We start from the raw sequence: 24,717 nt of genomic DNA on the forward strand, positions 1-24,717 counted from the left end.
CCAGCACTCGGTCTCCTGGCTGAAGCGATCCACCTGTGGTCGGGGGCCAAACTGCATGCTCTACTTCCTGAAACTTCTGAGCAACCAGTCTTCTCACGGTATGGAGTCGACGCTGGTGTTCTCGAATCCAGGTACTTGGGCTACTGCCCGGACCGGGGTCTTCTGAGTCTAGCTCCAGTTCGGTGATTTCTCGGCCACTTCTTCCAAACAGCAACATGTAGGGGGTGTAGCCGGTGGTTGCATGAACTCGATTATTATACACCCACACCAGCTCGGACACGAATTCGGGCCACTTCATCTTTTTGTCCGCTTCCAGTGTTCGCAACATTTGCAACAGGGTTCGGTTAAAGCGCTCGCAAGCCCCGTTCCCTTGCGGGTGGTAGGGCGTTGTCCGGGAACGGTCGATCCCATAGATGCGGTATAGCTCATCCATCACTCGTCCTTGGAAGCAGGCCCCCTGGTCAGAATGTATTCGCTTCGGGCACCCATAAATCCGGATGAAATCTTGACAGATGGCCTTGGCTGCGGCTTCTGCCGTCTGATCTTTAGTGGGCGTCACTACTGTAAACTTGGTGAAGTGATCAGTCATGACTAAACAGTGTCCATAACCGTTGTATGAAGTTCCTACCATCAAGTAGTCAATCATCAAGACTTCCAAGGGGGCAGAAGTTCGGATGGTCTGAATGGGAGCTCTTTGCTCCGGGGGCTTGTTCAACTCACACTGGCGACACGTTCGGCAGACCCCCTCGACTTCTTGTCGCAGTTGAGGCCAATACACCAGCCGTTGCAACCACCGGAAGGTCTTTTCTACTCCGAAGTGAGCACCTCTTCTATGAGCTTCTTGGGCTAGCTGTGTTACTAGTGCTCCTGGAACTACCACTTGCCAGGTAACATCAAACTCTCGAGGCAGCTGGATTCTTCGGCATAGCAAGCCATCCTTCAGGAGGAGCCTCTCCCACTGGCCTAGGATTTGTAGGGTAGTTGGAAGTGAAGCGGCTCTGGTTTCCTGGTCGGGTCTCTGATTAAGGGCGACCCATTCTCTCAACTTTGCTAGCTCCGGGTCGGATTGCTGCAGATGTATCCATTCGTCTCTTGAACGTCCCAGAATCTGAGTGGGCCTCGGCTCCCCTCTGGTCTCTTGGGCGTGGACCACAGCAGCGGCGAACTGGCTGAAATCCGGGATCTCGTCGCCTTCGAGCTCCTCATCTCTGTCCTTCTTCGGCCCCGCCTGAGTGACCCGGGACAGGGCATCTGCATGTGTGTTCAGGGCCTTGGACCGATAGGCGATTTTATACTGGAATTTGGACATCCTTGCGACCCACCGCTGTTCTAACGCGCCCAGTTTGGCGTTCTCCAAGTGGGCCAAAGGGTTGTTATCTGTCCGCACTTGCACTTCTGACCCTGACAGGTACTCAGCAAACTTCTCGGTCATGGCCCACACCAGTGCTAGTAGCTCCAGCTTAAACGAACTGTAGTTGTCCGGATTCTTCTCCGTATCTCGGAGTGACCTGCTGGCATACGCGATCACTCGCGCTTTCCCTCCTTGTACTTGAGCCAGCACTGCTCCCAGCCCATGCAAGCTTCCATCAGTGTACAACATGAACGGCTGTGAAAAGTCAGCGTAGGCCAGAATCGGGGCATCTGTTAGCGCCATTTTCAATGCTCGGAATGCCTCTTCTTGTCGTGGGCCCCACTGAATGGGCTGCCGCTTGGCTCCCCCGGCTGTTCCTCTCAGCAATTCATTGAGCGGGTTCGCAATCTTAGCGAAGTCTTTAATGAATCTGCGGTAGTATCCAGCGAGCCCCAGGAATGCCCTTAGTTCCCTTAGATTGGCGGGCGTGGGCCACTTCTGCACGGCAGCTACTTTCTCCGCAGTGGGGTGCACCCCTGCACTGGACACAGTGTGCCCCAGATATTCAATTTCTCGTTTGAAGAGACGACACTTACGAGGCTTAATTTTCAGGCCGTGCCTTTGTAGCCGTTCTAACACTTGTTCCAATCGGCGGAGATGATCCTCAAACGTTGCGGAATAGATAATTATATCGTCCAGATATATTAAAGTGGCTTCAAAGTTGAGGTCCCCCAAGCATCTCTCCATCAGCCGTTGGAAGGTTCCTGGTGCATTTGTTAGTCCGAACGGCATTCGATTGAACTCAAACAGGCCCATAGGGAGAACAAAAGCTGTCTTCGGACGATCCTTCTCAGCTACTGGGACCTGCCAATAGCCACTGGCCAGGTCGAGGGAGGAGAAGAATTTGGCGCTCCCTAGTGCAGATAGAGACTCTTCGATTCGGGGGAGTGGATAGGAGTCCCGTACTGTACAGGCATTCAGCTTCCGATAGTCTACGCAGAATCTCAGGGTACCGTCCTTCTTTCGGACCAGCACGATCGGAGCCGCCCAGGGGCTCTGGCTTTCACGGATCACACCGTTCCGCAACATGTGGGCCAATAGCTCTTTCACCTCCTGGTACATTTGAGGCGGGATCTGCCGATATCTCTCTCGGATGGGAGCAGTATTTCCGGTGGGTATTTCGTGCTGAATGTCCCGAGTGCACCCGAAATCATCTTCATGCTGTGCAAACACTCCCTGATATCGCTGTAGAAGTTGTTCGATCTGCCTCACTTGTCCAGCAGAAAACTCAGTCAGGTTAGCTTCCATTTCTTCCAGGAGGTGGCGTCCAGCCAACGGTTCTCTTCCATGTTCCTGGCTATTGAGGGACACCTCTAGGGTCCATGGTTTTCCTTCCACAGGTGCCAGCCCTATAGCGTCAGCTCTAGTAAGGGCCTCCGGCATTACGCACACTCGCGCCACCTCTTGTCGGGGCAACAACTGTAAACTGGTGCCACTTAAATTGATGCAGCGCACGGGTACTCGACCGTGCCGCACGGTGGCCAGAGTTCGAGCAATCAGGAGTCCAGAGGGCGCTTCTTCTCCCTCCATTGGTTCAACTTGAATGTCCACGCCCTCTAAGGACACATGTGCCAGCACCGGCAAAGTGAGTACAGTCTGTCCCACCGGCAGTGTTATTGTGGCTTCGGGCGGTATCGATACCTTACCAAGGTACTGGGAGGTAGTGGGCAACTTTTGAATCTGACTGACCCGCACGAGGTGCTGGAACACTCTCTTGTTAGCTGGGTCTCGAGTGGCGCGGGTCCAGTTGTTTTTGCTACAGCCCTCAGCCAGGAACTGTCCGACTTCTTTCAGCACATTCATGCCCAGGGTTACAATGGGCCCATCGCCTCCGGGCCCGGTGGTCAGTACAATCCCTTTTCGACCGAGGTCCTTTCCACATGCCCGCACAGACATCCATACTACTCCCGCTACTGGGATAGGTAGTTGATTAGCCGCCACCAGTTTGACAGTGGGTTCCCGGCAGGAACGAGCGACTTCAGGAAAGTGACTTTGGAAGTACGTCTCAGGCATAGTGGTCACTTGAGACCCGGTGTCCATCAAACAACGGATCCGCTGCCCATTGAATTCAGCCCAGATAATGGGCCTCTCGGAGACAATGTCTTCAGAGCTCCCTCTTCTACTCTCTGAAGCTCGAGACCCCACGGTATGCTCCACAACCGTGGGGCATTTTAGTTTAACGGCTGTCCCCTCCTCCTCCTTTCTCGGTTGGGACAGTCTTTGGAGATATGCCCCCTACCTCCGCAGGTCCAGCACTCCGGTCCTCGTTCTGCCGATAGGTCGGGTACATGTCGTGCTGGGGCCGGATAGGAACGTCTTTCTCGTTCTGGTCTCCGTCCGCGTTGAGCAGTACGGTCCGTCGGCAAGGGGGCAGTAGGAGTCTTCCTAATAGAATTCAGCTCACCCCGAATGTCTCAAATTTCCTGACGTATTTCCCGTACCCAATCAGGCTCTTGGTTGGTGAATCCAGGAGCAATTGCCTCATGACTTCTAACTGTGGCTTTGAGAACAGGAACTTCTCTCTCCAGGACTCTAGCTTCAGCCCCTACCTCCAGGAAGCCCATATCAGGGCTCAGTCGCAGCCGCTCCTTCAGGATCTGCCTCAGGGAAGGGTCTTTCAAGCCAGCAATCAGTTGGTCATGCAACACCTCATCCAATGGTCCCAGTCCTCGGTTCCCATCTCGAGTTTTCTTAGTGATATGGGCCGTCACTTCCTGTAATGCATTAACATACTGATTTACTGTCTCATTTTCCCCTTGGACCCGCTGAAACAACCGTAAGCGCAAGTGTCCCAAATCTGTAGTGTCACCGTGCATGTCCTCTAGAATTTTTATCACTTTATCCACGGTGTCACGGTCCCCAGGTGGGCGATACATCACAGTCTGTCGGGCCTCTCCATCAAGGGTTAGGAGGGCCAACTCCGCCTGGGCTAGAGGGTCAAGGGGATACATACGTAGCATACTTCTCAGTCTTTCTGCCCAGTCCCAAAGTGACATGCCATCCCCTGTAAACTTGGGAAGATGGCTGAGCATAGCCCCCAGGGGTATATGGCTCCGGCCGGACCCAGCCATAGACTGATCCGCCATCTCTGCGTCTGAATGTTGCATCCTGCCGACTACGCCAAATGTAATGCAGGTGCCGGAATGCAACGCACAGAGACACAAGGCGAGAACAGTCAGAAATGTTTGTAAACAGTTTTATACAACAGGTATACTGAAACAAGGGATTAGCAACAAGGGTAATGAACAGTGGTTTGAAATATCAGAAAAATACGAAATTTCTCAAAATAAGGCGCAGTCTCTTAAAGTAAGGCGCAGTCTCTTAAAGTAAGGCGCAGTCTCTTAAAATAAGGCGCAGTCTCTTAAAGTAAGGTGATGCCCTCAAGCATGAGAAGCACCACACAAGTTCTTTAACCGTGAATTTGGCCCTAGCGGGGGTCACCGGTTATTCCCGCTAGGCCGTGAGTCTCTTTCCGGATGAATTCAATTAAATCACGTTGTGCTACTTTAGCCCCAACCGTCCCCCTCCCAACCTGAGTACTTAAACCCAATTGTCCCCGGTACCGTGGGTGAGCAGTGGAAGTGACGGCCCTGCTCACGTATGCAGCTCCTCTCTGCTTGGCTGTTGGGGGCAGTCTCTCGAGCCTTGGATAGGGGGGTCCAGGCCTCGTCTGTCGGCGGCCGACGTCGGGTTCCGCGAACTCACTCAGCACAGCGATCAGGTTCCTAGTATCCTCAGCAGGCACAGCACTCGAGTCACAACTGTGAGGGATCCGGAGCTCTTTTACCGGTGCCCGGCTGGAGCACCTCTCAGGCCTCTGGATTTGGCCTGTCACACGGGGTTTCTCAGGACGCAGGGAGCACGTCTGCTCCTCTCTGCTGCTTGGCGCCAAAGACCCCTCAGGTTTGGCGCGCTGGCCTCTTATCTCTCTGAACTCCTTCCTGGAAGTCACCTGATCGGGTCCAGCCTCTGAATCTCCCCTGCCTGGAACTTCCTTTGTGTATTTTGGTTCCGCTTGACTCTCTCTGGCCAGTAGATGGCAGTCTCGCTCCATCCTTGAAACGTCATGTTGAAGTTCTGTTACAAGCTTTTTAGCTCGTTCTACATTAGCGTAGCGGACGTCACAGTGTTTGGTGACATCCGATTTTGTTTTAGAGAAAAAAAATAATCGTACAGGGTAGATTTATAAGTAGCGAGGTAGCATATTAGAGTAGTAGACGTCATAGTGTTTGGTGACGTCCGATTTTGTTTTAGAGGAAAAAAAATTATAGTTATTACAGAGTAGCTTTATAGGTAGGGAGGTAGCTTCTTTCTTTTGCATAAAAAAAATTGTTATCACCTGGTAATTTCTTAGCTAGTGCATTAGGGGAGCGTGCTTCGCAGTGTTGGTGACATATGGTTTTCTTTTGCAAAAAAAAAAGAATAGTTAGCACCGAGTAAATTTATAGGTAGGGCATTAGTGTAGTGAACGGCACTGTAATTTTTCTTATACAAACTTTTTTTTTTACATCTGATTTTTCTTTTCATTTTTTTCTTCTAAGTGTTTCTTTTAAATTTTTCCTTTTTACCTTTTTTCTCTCTACTTTTTTCCTTCTACTTTTTATAATAAATAGTACCCCTTACACAAGCCCCACACAATACACATGTAAAAGTACCACTTACACACACATCCCCAGTGTTTTGAAAAATAAAATAAAAATGGCCCATTCATCAAGACGCTCTTCGTCAGAGGAGGCATATGCTTTCCTTGCCTCCAACACGGATTCAGGCAGTGAGGAAGATCCCACATTCCTCTATTTCTCTTCCTCCTCCTCCTCCTCATCTAGTGAGGAAGGATCGCCAGCAAGGCGCCCTAGGACCCAGGCAACCTCTACAGCAATCGATCCCATATGGACTGCAACCTCCGAAAATTATCAGCCTGTTATTCCGGATCTCATTGACAGCTCAGGAATCCAGTTTCATATTACAGGCCTCACTAAAATTGACTTCTTCAAATTCTTTTTCAGTAAGGAAATAATAAATGTTATGGTGGCCCCGACAAATTTGTATGCCCATTAATTTTTCACCCAAAATCCCACGTCATCATATGTCAGATGGACCCCTGTAAATGCAGCAGAGATGATGACATTTTGGGGCATTGTGCTGCATATGGGCTTAATAAAAAAAACAGAGGTTTGGCAATAATGGAGTACTGATATTCTCTACAACACACTGGCATTCTGAATAGCCATGTCATGGACACTATTTGAAGAAATCCAAACATTTTTGCATAATAATGAAAATGCGCAGTATCCTCCCCGGGACGATCCCAACTTTGATCGTCTATACAAAATTCGGCCAGTAGTTGAACACCTCAGCAGAAAATTTGCTGAGGCGAACAACCCCCAAAGGGACACCGCTATAGATGAGTCTCTGGTTCATTTCAATGGAGGCTAAAATTCCGACAAATCCTGCCCAGTAAGAGGGCAAGATACGGAATTAAACTGTCCAAGCTGTGCGAGACTACCTCATGGTACAGCCACAGATTTAGGGTCTACGAAGGGAAGGACCCCCAGATTAACTCCGCTGTCCTGGGTGTGAGTGAGAAAATTGTGTGGGAATTGCTGCACCCATTGCTGGATAAGGATTATCACCACTACATTGATAACTTTTACACCAGCATCCCACTCTTCAAGAGTCAAGACCCTTTCTGTGAGAGGTTCAGTTGCATGTAGCACCGTGCAAAAAAATCAGAGAGGCCTCCCTGAGCAACTGCTGAGAAAGGGTGAAAGCAGAGCCCAATGCAGCGACAACATGCTAATAATCAAGTATAAGGACAAGACTGATGTCCTTATCTTGACCACCATACACCGTGACAACAGCTCCCATGTCACTGTCCGAGATACCACAATGCAAGTCCCAAAGCCAGATTGAATTTTGGATTATAATAAGTACATGGGAGGTGTAGATCTCTCAGATCAGGTCCTCAAACCATACAGTTCCATGCGAAAAGCTAAAGTGTGGTTCAAAAAATTGGCCGTGCACATTGTACAGATGGCACTGTACAATGCTTTTGTGCTGTTTCCATCTGCAGGCAATACGGGAACTTTCCTTCAGTTTCAGGAGGTAGTCATCAAGGCACTAATGTTTGGTACTCAGGAAGGTGAGGGTCTCAGTACTTCTGAAACTCATAGTGCCGTATCGTCCCAGGTCAACATTTTCCAGCAGAGGTTCTCCAAATAGCGAAGAAGGGAAGAACACAAAAACGGTGCACAGAATGCTCCAAGAAGGGAATCCGAAAGGACACAATTTACCATTGTGCAACCTGCCCTGAGAAACCTGTGTTTTGCATTAAGGATTGCTTCAAAGCGTACCACACATCCAGAAATGACTAAAATTTGTTTTTACCCTGTTGACACAACACACTTTTATAATCTGATGTACTCCACACAACTTACACATAACACCATATTATAAATTGAGACGCCAGTAAAACCAAAAGCATTATAAATAATCATTACTGTAAAACTATGCCTCTATATAAATTCCTTTGGGGGTCTAGTTTCCAAAATAGGGTCAAATGTGGGGGATTTCCACTGTTTAGGCACATCATGGGCTCTCCAAACACGACATGGAGCTTGCAGACCATTCTATCAGTCTGTGTTCCAAACCGTCACTCCTTCCCTTCCGAGTCCTGCCGTGTGCCCAAACAGTAGTTTTCCACCATATATGGGGTATCGGCGTACTCAGGGGAAATTTGTGCCACCTGTGTGGCTGAGCAGTAAAGCAGCTTGAGCTGTTGCATGAGGTATCAGAGCTCCCAGCACAGCAGACCTACCCCACTCCCTCACCCACCTCGTCTTAATTTGAAGTTAAATTCAAAGCTGTAAATGCTAGCCAAGACCCTGATATTTCATGTATGGCCCATGGCTGACTGCTGCTGTGCCATTATAAAATGTGTACTGTGGGTCAATTGATGCCACTTTTCCTGGCGTCTGCCCAAAATTTTAGCTGTTTCGGCAGCTTTTTGGATCCCCTCAAGGTGTTATCTATGCATTTGGTTTTGCCTCCCATTGAATTCAGTGGGGTTCAGTATGTTCGACAAACCGTTCGGCGAATTGTTGGGCGAAGATCGGGAAGTTCGCCGATCAGAACCGAACCTTGAAAAGTTTGCTCATCTCTAATGGTATCAGACAGGAGTAGCATAAATCAGTGACAGAGGTCTATTGGCACAGCATTTTCTTGAAAAAAGTTTCATAGTCCCATGTTTTTTACAATAAAAAAAAACTTGGTTTTCCTATGAAACCCCATCCTTTTTTCCTCTTGACAGAGTGGATTAAATACTTTAACTTTCCTCTGCCCCTACTACAGTAAACACACAGCTCAAAAAAGATAAAAGAACACTTAAAGGGGTGGTCCAGTACCTGTAAAGCCCTTTATAATTACCTATCTTTAAGCCCTAACCACTTTTGTAATTAGCTTTATTTTTAAATTCCCTACACTTCTCCCTGTCCTGCTGTTTTTCATACGTGTTTTTTTTACTTTACTTCCTCTGTGTTTGAAAGGAGCCTCAAATAGGACGTCATAGGAAGCTGGGTTAGCACTCACTTCCCCAGAGTGTTTATCATCCCAACTGAAACAGTATGTTATCAGAGGGTCACTTACCCCAGTAACTGTCACCGCCATCCCCGGATAACAGGCAATCAGTAGAGGTGATCGAAAAGTAACCGCAGCTTCAGTCGCCGTCACAGTCACTGCTTCTAACACTACAGTCTCTCTCCCTGAAACGAATTGTCATCAGGGGGCGGTGATAGCAGCAGTGTGAGTGACTCCAGCACCACCCCCTTATGACTATTCATTTGAGGGCGGTTATAGAACCTGTGGGGCGGTTCTGTTGTCACTCAACCTGCTACTATCGACCAGAAACTTCAGGGTTAGGCTCCGCTTCCATCGCCCTTGTTGTCCTCCAAATCGGGTCTCAGAACTGGCCCAACGTTCACCAGGGACATTATCTCACAGAGGCCTTTAAAGATCCACTTAAATTCCCCTCTCTGTCTGAGTGTTGAGTCCATGATTGTTCAATGCTGTTTGTTTTGGTGTTTGCCACTATCAAGCTTCTTCTGTGGCTATAATCTTCTCAGACTCCTGTGGTTCTAGAACCTGCTTCCACTGCCCCACAGACCTGCTGATTAATTCATTGTCTCCTGCCTGCTGTGTAACCCATCGTCTGCTGTCTGGTTTTTAATCCAAACCCTCTTCATCTCTGAAGAGGCTCCAAATGAGCATTGCATTGCATTTAAGTCTCCTTACACCAGCTTGGAACTCTCCACAAGGAGAAACATTTACCCTTAGACTCCCTTTTAGAGGCCTCTCACCCAGCCAAATCAGACCTTCTGTTTTGCACTGAGAAGGGGCAAGCACCCTGAAATGTCTGCAACTGGAGTGTCTGATTTGGCAAAGCTCGTTAAAGGGTCAATACTAACTTTTAGGATTGGTACCCCCATAATCTACTGCTCCACAGACCTGCTGTGATTAAACCATCATCAGTTGCCTGCTGAATAACTCATTGTCTGCTGTAGGTATTACGAACTGCTGTCTAGATTATTCACATTACAGTGCATAGAGAAGAGAATCCGGCACTCAAATTGGCATGATATGAAGAAGTTGCTTTTAATAACGTTGTCAAAAATCAGTGTAACCTCAGTAGTCACTCCTCTTGCCGTGGTTACACACTCCAATGTATGTTTATAAAGGTTTGCTTGACCAAAACGTCACTGACTGTTACATTGATCTTGGACCACATTATTAAAAGGAACTTCTTCACGTCATGCCATTTTGAGTGCCGGATTCTTTTCTCTATATATTTAAGCATTGGGACACTATCCGAGCACCAACCATTCCTAAGAGTGCCGTACCTACTTACTATATACATTAGAGTGCAGTCATCTCCTGTGTTTTATTCAATCTCAATCTATACTCCTGGCTCTGTGGCTTCCAGTGCGTCCTGCTTTGTTTTTCTGCCTGCCGTCCAAAATAGCCCATTGTCAAGGCCCTCCCTGTGCCACATGTTGTCCTGCAAACTAGCCCACTGTTCCATTGCTTTTGGTTCATGTGATAACCCTGTTCCTGTTGCTGTTTTGATGCCTTTCTATGATCCTTTCTGACTTTCTTAGTGTAACAGCCCATATCTTTGTATCTGCTCCATGCTATTGAGACTGTGCTGGAAGACACAATAATCTTTTTAAAGGGGTAAAACTGATAAGTCTGCAGTAACTCTGTGTGACTGCAGACTTATGAATCCCTGCAGCGCTGCAGGGATTTGCCGGTTTCAGACCCAGGAATGGAGGGTATGCATGAGTTATACATACCCCCGGCCAGTGGGAGCAGCCTCGCTTCATACACTTGTATTGAGCCGAGGCCACACCGACCAGTGATGCGGTCAGCGAGTGGGCGCATCCGGCTAGAGGGCACGGCCTCGCTCCAAGTGTATGGAGAGTTGCAGAGTTGCTGAAAGCTGTAACAGAGAAGGCAGATCTGTGGCTCTCACCGCCGAACCTAAAGACAGGCATGGTCGTGTGTGACAATGGCCGGAACCTGGTGGCGGCTCTGAAGCCAGGCAAGCTCGCACACGTACCATGCCTGGTCCAAGTGCTCAACTTAGTGGTTCAGCGGTTTCTCAAAACATACCCGGATCTGCCAGAGTGGCTTGTGAAAGTATGCCGCGTGTGTGCCCATTTTAGAAAGTTAGCTACAGCTTCCGCCATCCTGGCAGGGCTTCAGCAGCATCAGCAGCTTCCAGCTCACTGACTGATTAGTGATGTGACCATGCTTTGGAAATCAACGTTGCAGATGTTTGGAATAATTTTGAGCAGCAGAGAGCAATTGTTGAGTACTAGCTTCAACACGCTCATCGGCATTCAGGTCAGCCTCCGCACATAAGAGCTGATGAGTGGGCATGAATGTCTGACATCTGTGCAGTCCTCCAAAGCTTTGAGGACTCCACCAAGATGGTGAGTGGCAATGACGCCATAATTAGCGTCACCATCCCGCTTCTCTGTCTACTGAAAAGCTCACTGCTCACAATTAAAGAGGAGGCATTGCAGGCGGAGCAATGAGCTATACAGGATGATGCTACTCAGTCCAGCCTCATCTCATTTCAACGTGGATTGGGTAATAATGAAGAGGAGGAGGAGGAGAACATGGACAGTCGTCCTCTTGGTGAGAACAGGGAAGTCTTGGCTGTTGGAAGTCTGGCAAACATGGCCAACTTTATGTTCCTTTACCATGACCATCGTGTTGTACGCATTTTGGACATTACAGAAAACTGGCATGGTACGAGAGAATTCATTGAGACGGAGGTGGGAGGTTCTGATTAAGAAGGATGTTAATCTTAGATCAGTTGCAGAACGGAGGGCACGGGAGGGGTGATACACAGAAATGAGGGATGAGATATAGGTCGATGCAGAACTGTGGGTGAGAAGGATGAGCTTGTATTGTATTCTGTAGTGATTGTTTAACCTAACCAGTGCAATGACTGTCACAGGGAAGAGGCGTCGGTGAAGAAGAAATATGACCCTAGCTGCTGCATTCAGAAGGGATTGGAGAGGAGACAGTTTGTTTAGAGGGAGACCGTTTAGAAGAGAGTTGCAGTAGTGAATAAGAGCGACAGTACGTTTTTGCAGTATCAAAGGTAAGAAAAGGTCGAATTCTGGAGACAGGTATAGGTAGGTTAGTAAAAGCCAGGTATAGATAGGTTAGTAGAGGGCGGAAACCAAAGGAGTTCATTTTTGGAGATATTAAGTTCAGGCTCTTGTTGAAGAATTATAACAAAACAAAAATTCCCATCTGACAACGCTGGCGGCAGAGGTCACAGACAGTTTATTGGACAACCAAGGAGTACAAGCGAGGGAGACACAAACCAGATGTGGCAAAGGCAGGGGAATGCTGTCAAAGGTCTGGGACAGTTTTCTCAGACCCTCCCAGCTCCCAGGCAACTGAAAATGCTGACAGGCTGACTCTTATAAAAATGAACAAGGGCTTGACTGGGCCAGACTTCTCAACACCACCAGATGATAGCATCAAGCATAAACTCAAATCCAGTAGTTATTTTTTGGGGGGTCAATTCCCATGCACCCCTTCACACCCAGACATGGGTATACGCTTCAGGAATTCTTCTATTTTATGTCGCCCTCCTCCTTCTCATTATCCTCCACCACCATATCACCAGGGTGACCATCATGCCATGCCCACATAATTTTTTAAGGGTGTCTCTGATTAGAGACGAGCTAATATTTCAATATTTGTTTCGCCGTTTTAGCAATATTCTCCAATGTAATTGTTGAATATTCGCCAAACATTGCAGAACGCCATTGGATTCAATGGTGGCCGAAACCAAACGCATACACAATACCTTCAAACAGGACCAAAAGCTGCCAAAACACATCAATTTAAAGGCAGACACCAGGAAAGTCTTATCAATTGACCCAGAGTACAAGTAGTATAATTATTATTATTTATTATTATAGCACCATTTATTCCATGGCACTTTACATGTGAAAAGAGGTCACCAACTGGTACAAAAGTAGAGCAGATCCTGCCCGTGAGGGCGCACAAACAGTCTATAAGGGATGGGTGAGGATACAGTAGGTGAGAGTACTGCTGGTCGTGCAGCAGTATGGTGGAGCAATGGTTACTGCAGGTTGTAGGCTTGTTGGAAGAGGTGGGTTTTCAGCTTCCTTTTAAAGGTTTCAATAGTAGGCGAGAGTCTGATATGTTGGGGTACAGCGTTCAAGAGATGCACCGGAGAAATCTTGTATGTGATTATGGGAAGAAGCGGTAAGACGGGAGTAAAGAAGGAGATGTTGTAAGGATCGGAGGTTGCATGCCGGTATGTACCGGGAGACTAGGTCACAGATATATGCAGGAGAAAGGTTGTGGATGGCTTTGTATGTCATGGTTAGGGTATTGAACTGGAGTCTCTGGGCAATGGGGAGCCAGTGAAGGGATCTTATAGATTGCAATATTATAGATTGCTGGAGCCAGTCCACAGTAAAAGAAAACAGCCATAGAGTGTCCGGGAGCCTTCCCACAGACTTTTCTTTACCAGGGCTGCTTCTCGGCAGGATTGGACGGGCCCAACAGAGAACCGGAGACTCCTAAGGTGGGCCCTGGCTTCTCCTTCAGGAGAGTTCATAGTGCAAACCTTGCAGGTCGTGATGATGATGGAGGCCACCATCTCCTTAGCTTACTTTTGGTACTTTTCAGTGGGAATCAGCTTGGCTCCAACAAGCCTGGAATATTTCCAGTGAACTATGGCACGACACCATGGTATTAGCAGTGTCCCCAGTACCAGTAGCAAAGCCATCCACAATTTCCTTCTCAGGAATTTTATTTGGTAGACTGAGTGGATGGCCAAATACATTAGTTTCTCAAAAAGGAGCAGAAGATACTGAGTGGTAGTAGGTGCAAGTTTCTCCAGCATATTAGACCAGAGATTACATAAGGGAATATATTGGGAGAGATTAGTTCAGACATGTATGGAGGAGAAAGGTTATGGATGGCTTTGTAGGTCAGTGTTAGCAGTTTTAACTGGATACGCCGGGCAATAGGGAGCCAGTAAAGCGATCTTATAGACTGCAATCTTATAGATTGATGAAGGCAGTCCACAGTTAAAAAGCAGCCATAGAGTGTTTAGGTATCTTCCCAAAGACTTTTCTTAGCCAGGGCTGCTTCTCCACAGGGTTGGACGGACCCACCAGAGAACCGGAGACTCCTTCGGTGGGCCCTGGCTTCTCCTTCAGGAGAGTTCATAGTGCAAACCTTGCAGGTTGTGATGATGATAGAGACCTTGCAGGTTGTGATGATGATCTCCTTAGCTTGCTGCTGGTACTTTTCTGTGGGAATCAGCTTGGCTCCTACCAGCCTGGAATATTTCCAGTGAACTACGACACGACGCCATGCTATTATCAGTTCCCCCAGTACCAGTTGCAAAGCCATCCACAATTTCCTTCTCAGGAATTTTATTTGGTAGACTGAGTGGCTGCCCAAATACATTAACTTCTCACAAACGAGCTGAAGATACTGAGTCGCAGTAGGTGCAAGTTTCTCCAGTATGTTAGATATCAAAGGCAGAACAGAGAGGGCAGCCAGGGCTGCTTTTCTGCAGGGTTGGACGAACCCACCAGAGAATTGGAGACTTCTCCGGTGGGCCCTGGCTTCTCCTTCAGGAGAGTTCATGGTGCAAACCTTGCAGGTAGTGATGATTATAAAGGCCACCATCTCCTTAGCTTGCTGCTGGTACTTTTCTGTGGGAATCATGTTGGCTCCAACCAGCCTGGAATATTTCCTGTGGTTTGGATTTGGCACCAAGTACCAAAAGCAAGGCCATCCACAACTTCCTTCTCAGGAATTGTATTTGGTAGACTGAGTGCCTGCCCAAATACATTAGTTTCTCACAAAGGAGCTGAATATACTGAGTGGCAGTAGGTGCAAGTTTCTCCAGCATGTTAGATATCAGAGGGAGAACAGAGAGGGTAGGACAGTGGCTCAGTGGTTAGCACTGAAGCCTTGCAGCTCTGGGGTCCTGGGTTCAAATTCCACCAAGGACAACATCTGCAAGGATTTTGTATGTTTTTCCCATGTTTGCGTGGGTTTCCCCCTCAGTAAAAAAGCAGGTATATTGTCTAGGAACCTTCACACAAACTTTTCTTAGCCAGGGCTGCTTCTCAGCAGGGTTGGACAGGCCCACCAGAGAATCCTCCAGTGGGCCCTTGCTTCTCCAACAATATCGTAAACTTTGCAGCTGCTATGGGGCTCTTGAGCGGGGGAGAAAGGTGGGCCCTCAGAATCAAATCCTCTGGAGGGCCCAATGTTCTTCAGTCTGACACTGCTTCTCGGTGAGAGTTGTATTTCACCAAAGCCATTTTCTTTAGCTCGGTGAAAGGACTGGCATAGAGGGAAACCGTAGCTACTCCGGCTGTCATTTCTCCCAGGAAGTCCTCTAATGCAGCTTGATGCATAAGCAATGGCAGCCCGTCCAACATCAGCTCCACTTCTCGTGGTGCTCGACACACAAAGATCTTTCTTTGCGCCTTGAATTTCATGACTAGAGAGTTGGTCTATGGCCTGATCTGCAATGCGGTTTGAGAAATAACATGCATAAGCACGTCCAATCCACAGTTAAAAAGCAGCCACAGAGTGTCCGAGAACCTTCACACAGACTTTTCTTAGCCAGGGCTGCTTCTCGGAGAGAGCTGTATTTCACCACAGCCATATTCTTTAGGTCGGATGAAAGGACTGGCATACAGGGAAACCATATCTACTCCGGCTGTCATTTCTCAGCCACCAGGTTCTGGCCATTGTCACACACGACCATGCCTGGCTGTATATTCAGCGGTGAGAGCCACAGATCAGGCTGCTGTGTTACAGCTTTCAACAACTCTGCAGCGGTGTGCGGTTTGTCACCTAAGCATTAAGCATATTATCTTCAGCTCAGCCTGTTGCTGTTTTGGCCAAGGCAGTGCTGTAATACTTCCAGCTTGTGACTGATTTGATCATTTCGTAGATGGAGGCCGAACAGGAGGAGGAGGAGGTGGAGGAGATGAACAATGTGATTATATTGAGGTTACATTGGCGAGTCTGTTTTTTATACTAAGGAAAGAGCCTACTGTGTTTTTATTTATTTAATATTGGGAAGGACAATTCAAATAGATTCTATATTCTAGAATATTAACTGTCTTATCTGAAATTTGTTTACGGGTGAGTTATCACAGTATGGATAGCGTATTACACCAATACAGCCAGGTATTATTGCCTTATCCTGCGTGCTGCCCCCAAAAAATTAAAATCTATTCTATTCCCTATCGATAACGCTGTTAGATGCATTTACAAAAGGTGCTGCTAGGTGGTATCATCAGCTCCAGATGAGTGCTCATTCTTATCGCATAAATGTCTTCCACATAACTTTTTTTTTGTATTTCTTTGGCCTTATATACAAGTCATTACCCTGGAAAGAATGTTTCTTAACATTTTTTCCATTTTAGCTTGTTTTTTGTATGTTTTTTTTGTCACTCCATAAAAGTGGCATAATTCTCTGACAACATTGTTCACAGATATGCTATTTGTCAGCGACTAACTGTGAATAGGTTTGAACCCACAACTGCAATACTTTAAATGGAGTGTAATATTTGACATGCTCACAAAAATTGCTGGATTATTAGGGCAGTGATAAGGGATAACGTCTGATGGCACGGTTTCAGGCAGTCGCCTAATAGTATGATATTTGTCAGCGACCAAGTGTCAATTGGTTCAGCAAAACACAGCTGGCTGACTTTAAATGGAGTGGAATATTTGGCACGGTCCACAAAATTTCTGTATTATTATGGCAGTCATATGGATCACATCTGATCATTGAAAAAAGTTTCTCTACTTCCACAATACTGCGAACAAGCAAATCGAGCATTAAAATGCTGTACATTGACACACTGCTACAAACTGTAAATGGGGGACAATATTTTCCACATTCAATATTTTCCTCATTCACTACAAATGGATGGATTTGTACAGCAGTTATATGTGATACGTCTGACGGACACCCACGGTTTTAAATTGCGGCCCTGTAGTTTCCTATTTGTCACAGCGACCACGTGTGAATAGCTTCATTGACACACTGCTACAAGCTCTAAATTGAGGACAGAAATGGCTGGATTTGTACCATAGTTATATGTGATATGCCTGACCCTGACGGACACCCACGGTTTTAAATAGCGACCCTGTAGTTTCCTATTATTGCCAGCGACCACGTGTGAATAGCTTCACTGACACACTGCTACAAACTGTAAATGGAGGGCAGAAATGGTTGGATTTGTATCGCAGTTTTATGTGATACGTCTGACGGACACCCATGGTTTTAAACAGCAGCCCTGTAGTTTCCTATTTGTCACAGCGACCATGTGTTAGTAGCTTCACTGACACACTGCTACAAACTGTAAATGGAGGGCTGAAATAGCTGGATTTGTACCGCAGTTATATGTGATACGTCTGACGGACACCCATGGTTTTAAACAGTGGCCCTGTAGTTTCCTATTTGTCACAGCGACCACGTGTTAGTAGCTTCACTGACACACTGCTACAAACTCTAAATGGAGGACAGAAATGGCTGGATTTTTACCGCAGTTAAAATTGATATGTTTGACGGATGCCCACGGTTTTAAATAGCGGCCCTGTAGTTTCCTATTTGCCACAGTGACCACATGTGAATAGCTTCACTGACACACTGCTACAAACTCTAAATGGAGGACAATATTTTTCACGTTCACTACAAATTTGTGGATTTTTATTGCTATAATATGGGATCACGTCTGATGATGGAAAAGATCTGGCTGTATTCTGCAGTGCTAACAAGCAGATGGAGCTGTAAAATGGTGTACTCTGGATTGCTTTTTAATCAAATAATCAGGATTAAGATAAAAAAAATTAGCCCTGGCCCCCGATATTTGGGGCTATGTCTACGGATATCTGTAACAGCAGGATCAGACAGAACGTGCAATGGACCCTCTTGTGCTGTACACACTGTCACAAACCCTGCCTGCCTAATTCCTGCTATCACCTTCACCACTGAATATATGCAGCTGGGATTAGTCCTCAGAAGGACTGTTAGTTCAGATGGATATATATCTTGCAGTAGAATACCTATATCTATTACACCGCCAATTTTGTCACTAGCTCAGCAGCATCTCTCCCTGCTCTGCCTGTTTTCGGGTTAGACTGTGATTAGCCTAGTGTTACCAGTTCTTATATAGACCTGATGACGCTATGTGACCAGCCAATCACTGTATTGCCACAACCAACATGGCTACGGCATTACAATGCATGGCAATCAATCCCTGCATGTTCTAAAGAGTGCCAAACATGAAGGGCGGGGACCCGAGCTCCCGCCTGAGCAACCCGGAAATACTCGCAGAGTGCCGAACATGTTGAGTACAGTGATGCTCGGGCGAATACCGAGCAGTGGCGAGCAGGCTCACTCCTCACTGCTAGAGAAGAATCAGTTTGGAAGGATAAGGAGAGTAATTGTCTGTGGCTACCACCTTCTTGGCTTCGTCTTGCTTTTGCCTCTCCATTGCTTCTATTGTCACTTTCATTTGTATCAACACAAGTGAAAGTGATTAACAGTTGCTTCATAACATAAAAGAGCGATATTTCTGAAGTTTAATTGACTTGGAGTTATATTTTGATGTGTAAGAGTTCCCTTAATTTTTTGGAACCATTTACTAGACGATTTTAATGATATATAAAGCTTTTTTGGGGGGATGTTAAATTGACCAAATTTTATTACAAATCATTTTATTATTATTTCATTCTGTGTCTGAAATTTTGAATCAGTCAATTGCTATGAAAAAGACACTGAAAATGGCAAACCTCCGACTCACGAAGAATCATCCTTCAGCACTCAGGAGAAGAAAAACCCCTGTGGAGGAAACCTCTAGGGAACCATGACTGGAGGACTCCCCTTCCTTAAGGCTTAGAGTCTTAGAGACTGCCCTTCCTTGGGCTTAGAGACTTAATGCCAACAAGTAACAGCAAATTGTGCCAGAATTTGTACATTTTATCATATTTACAGTGAGAAAAATATACATCTTATTTTTTAATTGTTGCTAGGGTTTATTTGTATGTTAAAAATGTCAAGTTTTGATTTACCTTCAGGAATAAAAGCATTAACAAGACATGTCAATCCTGTTATTATACATGCCACTGCCCATGGGTACCTCCGTCCAATACGATCCACTGTAACAATAATTATTAGGGCTGCTGGAAATTCAACCAGGGCAGAGATGAAAAAGTCAAAGTAAATGTTATTGCTAGTGCTTCCCATATGCATTATCAGTCCCTGGTAAATAACAGCACATGAAAACCTGAAGACAAAGAAAATCAGAGTTTAACACTGCACAATAAATATAATACTTGTCCAGGACCTTAACATTAATTGCCCATCCTTAGATTAGGCCATCAAATTTTGATTGATGAGTGTCCAAACTTCTTGTCTATTGCCAAGTAGCACAGTGTGTTAGTCACAGTGCCCATTCATTGTTAGCATAGGTGCAGTGTTCATACAAGGGCTGTATTTTATACTGCAGCTTGTTGAGGTCAGTCCCCTAAAATTCAAACCATTATCTATCCTAAGGATAGACCATCAATAAGTGTTATGGCATAAATACACAAAACAATATGGGTGAGGAGAAGAATTAAGCATTACATCATACATCCGTTTTCTGAGATCAAAATCTCACAGCCTTTACAATCTTAGCTTTTTTGGGATCGAGAAATGATGTCCCCAGGCCCCCCACGGTACCTTAGTACCAGAACCACCATCCTCCAGATCCTTTCCTTTTTCCAAAGCCAAATGGCCGATGCTTGCGCAATGCGCCAGCCGAGATCTCCCAGCCGTCACCCGTCAATCGCAGGGATTTTTTCTATTGGTTGCTGACTTTTCATTACTGTGATACACCCTATCACAGTGATCAAAAGTAGTGTTAAGCGAGTATGTTTTGTTAACCCTTTCGCCGAGTTAGCTCGGGTCGAGCTACGAGTATTTACAGCTGCTCAGTGATATGGTTGAATCGCTCCCGTGTGCATGATTTGCGACTGTTTAACAGTTTTAATACATGTGAGGAATGTCTATTTCTTACACATTCCTCACATGTAATAAAGCTGTCAAACAGTTGCAAATCATGCACACGGGAGCGATTCAAACATATCACCAAGCAGCTGTAAATACTCGGAGCTCGGCCCGAGCATACTCGGAACAGAACATACTCGCTCAGCACTAATCAAAAGCCCAATATTTTGTAAATATGGCAGCACTTGGGCTGTGCTTCTCCCTTCTCTCCTTATAGTTTTTCTGGGAGAGAAGATAGATACACTACGTCCAAAGTGCTGTCCTGTCAGGTAAAAAAAAAATCTAATTTCTAGCTCAGTTTCAATAAATCGTTCCCCAATCTCCTAATCACTCCCTTGATCACTCCCCCCATGTCATCTCCTAGTCAGATTTTTTTTATTTTATAATTTTTCTTTCTTTTTTTTCTTTCTTTCTTAGGTTAGGTTTTTTTTTGTTCACCCTGCTTTGCTCTGGCAGTTCCGGGAGTGAAGCCAAATCTGCTTCTGAAGCAGAACAGTTTACAAACATTGATGACTCCTCTTTCTCCATGGGATCCCACAGCCCGATGGTAGTGCAGTCAGTTGTCACTGCTGAATCGTCAGAGGCAGGACCAAGTTCTGCAGTCCCCCCTTCATTGTGGTATGCGCCATTTCTGGGGCGGCTGATGGCTGGTGTTTCTAGCCGGGGAGGGGGCCAATATTCATGGCACCCTTCCTGGGCTATTAATATCAGCCCCCAGCTGTCTGCCTAGCCTTTGCTAGCTATTAAAATAGGGGGGACCCCACGTCATTTTTTTTGGGTCCCCCATTTTAATAGCTAGTAAAGGCTAGGTATTCAGCTGGGGGCTGATATTAGTAGCCTGGAAAGCTCCATGGGTATTACCCACTTCCCAGGCTTCAAACATCTGCCCCAGCCGTCAGTTTAACCTCCGCTAGAGACTAAAATTACGGGGAACCCCACGCCTATTTTTTTTTTAATGAATCCTTTATTTTAACACTAAATGACAAGTGCAGTAACCAACACTGTTACTGTACTTATTATATATGTGACTGACATGTTTCTATCTATCTATCTAATCTATGTGTGATGCTCTATTCTTTCTGTTCTAAATTGTCGGGTACCGGTGTATGCCGCTGCTGAATTGCTGGCTTTTCATGTTTCACTGTGAGCAATCACTGTAATGCCACAACCACCATGGCTGTGACATTACAGTGAGTGGAAGACAATCCCTGCATGATTGGTGCTCTAAATAGCGCCAAACATGCAGGACGGGGACCCGAGCTCCCGCCCGAGCATCTCAAAAGTACTCGGCGAGCTCTGAGCATCTCGAGTACTGAGATGCTCAGGCGAGTACCGAGCAGTGGTGAGCATGCTCGCTCATCACTACTCAGGACCTAAGCCCATTATGAGATTTCTTCATTTTAATGACAATTCCCAAGCGCCCACAAGAAATGACCCCAAATTTGATTGCTTTAACAAATTGAGACACCCAATTTCCCTCCTGCAAGATACATTTTTAAATTCATATACCCCTGAGCAAAATATTGCAGTCGATGAGTCCATCATGAGTTTCAAGAGCTGTCTGTCATTCCACCAATTTATCCCCTCCAAGCGAGCCAAATATGGTGTAAAATTGTACAAAATGTGCAATAGCACATCAGGGTACACATCCATCTTTCTAATTTACGAAGGTAGGGACCACAAAATTAACCCACCACACTGCTCCCAGATAATTGGCATCCTGGGTAAAATTGTCTGAGAACTAATGACGCCATTTCTTTATCAATGCTACCATATGTACACCGACAACTATTACATGAGTATCCCCTTATATAAATCCCTTCACACTGCAAATACAGGGGCCTGTGGGACAGTCAGAAAAAAACGAGCAGGTTTTCCATCATGGTTGGTGTCCAGAAGTTTTGAGAAGGGGGTGTCATTCTCACTTGCAAGTGACCACCTTCTTGCAGTGAAGTGGAATGACAGCAAAGATGTCTACATGCTGACCACGCTGCATGCGGACACTACTGTGACTGTCAGAAACAAGGGCGCCACCAGGGACAAGCAAAAACCGGTCTGCATAACAGACTATAATAAATTTATGGGTGGTGGTGACCTGTCAGACCAGGTGCTTCAACCATACCTTTTGAAGCAGAAGACCAAGGCCTGGTATAAAAAGGTAGAAATCTACATCATCCAAATTACTACCTAGAACAGTTTTGTCATGTACAAAAAATCACAAGGATAGTTCACTTTCCTCCAGTTCCAGGAGAAAATTGTTGAGTGTCAGCTATTTGACTGGACGGCACACGAGGCAGCCTTCCAGTCCGAGGATGTCTGGAGACATTTTATTTGCCCTGTCCCTGCCACCTCCACGCAAAAATAACCCTAAAAAAGATGCCTAGTTTGTAGGGAGCAAGGTAGAAGGAGTGATTCCCTGTATTATTGCCCCATGTGCCCATCACAACCAGGCCTTTGTCTCTCCCCCTATTTTGAGACCTACTATACATCTTATAATTATTAAATTACTATGTGCGTTAAGGTTTTTTTTCAAATAATTTATATTTTCTGTTTAGTGGGCCCCAGTAGAGTAATTTTTATGGAACAAGTAATAAAGAGAATATTTTCACCATTAAATCACATTTTACCCCATTTCACAATTAATTCCAGGACTTGATCATTCACATACCAAATTATTCTTCAGACAAATTCTTGTCCACATGCCCAAGTCTGTATACTCCAGAATGTTTACCCCACAAATGTTCATGAAACGTCAGGTGATCTGACAATTAATTCCAGGCTGTGATTATCACATACCAAATTATTCATCAAACAAATTCTCGTCCGTGTATACTCCAGAATGTGGACCTCACAAATGTTCTTGAAAAGTCAAGTCATCTGACAATTAACTCCAGGACTTGATCACTCACGAACATTTTTGACCATTTATCTTAGTTTGTCTTTTACGACTATGTCTTGCTACACAAAACTTTTGTTTCCATTTATATTACTTATAAACTTAGATTGGTGATACGGGCATGATAATTTTATTGAAGGAGCTCTAATAATGGGTCTGTTCCATAGTTATACACTATGGGCTTTACTGCATGGTTCTTGCTGAACCTCTTATACCAGACAATACTTTCAGGATTCTGTAGGTGATTGGTTGTTTTGTGTACATAGCGGTTTCAACCTTGGCAGGAGGTAGCCTGTTATAGTGTACCATGTCTATTGGCACATTTGTCCCTCATATAGGGATTGATGGAGCTAAACAGACATTGTACGATAAACCTGTTATTCTAGCCCTACTGGTGTTCTTTCATCTTTGGAACAAACTCAGGTTTGCCACATAGTTAGCTGCATTTTCCTCCACATTTTGTCCTTCGTTCCAGTACAGTTTATTCTTCCTGCTACAGTATACGCAATTGCAGGACAACTGTTTTGTTAGCAAGACCAAGTTTTACATTTTATGATCAGCCGATGTGTTTGTAGGGGCATGACTCCCCATGTGAGTAATGATTCCTAGAAGGATTTCCTTGTTTTGTAGCTCAATGTCTCTGTAAGCTTTGAATGGGTCCTGGAATTCTGTCAATTTTACCCTGAAGACCAATTGGTGCACCATCTATTATTATAGGCACAGCTGTGTGTCCAGTACTTACATTGGCATATTAGATGTATTTCTGAGCACTGAAAAATGAGTGCAATAAAATTTGAGGTGTGTTCCTCAGAACATACAAAAACAATTCATGAAAGTGACAGTGAAAAAAATGCAAATTTTAATTTTTCATACTTGGGTTGCATCTAGTGTTGAGCCACCCCCGTAGTGTTCGAGTTCGGTTCGGTTCGTCGAACACCCGTGTGTTCGCCGAACTGTTCGTCGAACTGTTCGTCGAAAACCTTCGAACACCGTTAAAACCAATGGCAGGCAAACAAAAACACATAGAAACACATAGAAAACACCTTCAAAGGTGTCCAAAAGCTGACAAACTGCTCAGAAGACATAACTAACACATGGAAAAGTGACAAGTACATATAGTCATGCGAAAATAAAAGAGGTGGAGGAGTAAAAGGAGGGGGAGACACAGATATAGGCATGTCATGCCCTTCTAAAATCCAAAAAGTGAGAAGCCGACACGGCCAGTCCGCTCCTGCCCGTGCCACCTCCGTGTCGCCGGGTTTGTGCCAGAGACGCGGTGAACCCTGACGGCCAGCCCCCCTCTCCCAATACTGGTGCCTGTCCGCTGGTGGGTCGAGCGAGCCCCCCTGTGGTGGAGGCAGCTCTAAGCTTTTTAATTTAAATTGTCTCTCTAATTTGAATGAATACACTTTAAATCCATTTACAAGGATCTATTGGAGGGCAAGTCTCATGCCAGCAGCCGCGGTAATTCCAGCTCCAGTAGCGTCCACTAAAGCTGCTGCAGTTAAAAAGCTTTTATAAGGATCGAGCTCGGCTGTCCACCGCAAGGCATCCTACTGCCAGTCCCAGCCCCTATGCCTTGGGGTGCCTCCTGATGCTCTTCACTAAGTATCCCATGGTCCCGAAGCATTTCCTTTGAAAAAATTAAGTGTCTAAACTACAGGTGGTGCAGCTTGCTTAACAGCCGGGATAATCCGCTCACTAGCAGACACTGCTACTAGGCACAAAGTATTTCCTGGGCTAGATGCAGTTAAA

The 24,717-nt window shown here is 45.9% G+C and overlaps 1 protein-coding gene across 1 annotated transcript in view; it reads right to left on the reverse strand.

The window, feature by feature from the left end:
- SLC22A2 (solute carrier family 22 member 2) overlaps positions 1-24,717 on the reverse strand; it is a 263,194-nt gene that overhangs the window by 41,892 nt on the left and 196,585 nt on the right. Inside the window, exon 7 of the mRNA XM_073672754.1 lies at positions 19,088-19,302. Within this exon, the coding sequence (XP_073528855.1) occupies positions 19,088-19,302 (215 nt within the window). The remainder of the gene's footprint in view (positions 1-19,087; positions 19,303-24,717) is intronic.

This window comes from Phyllobates terribilis, unplaced genomic scaffold (genome assembly GCF_046119375.1).
Source record: "Phyllobates terribilis strain yellow unplaced genomic scaffold, ASM4611937v1 Scaffold_3__8_contigs__length_932513732, whole genome shotgun sequence".
In the NCBI taxonomy this organism is placed as follows: domain Eukaryota; kingdom Metazoa; phylum Chordata; class Amphibia; order Anura; family Dendrobatidae; genus Phyllobates; species Phyllobates terribilis.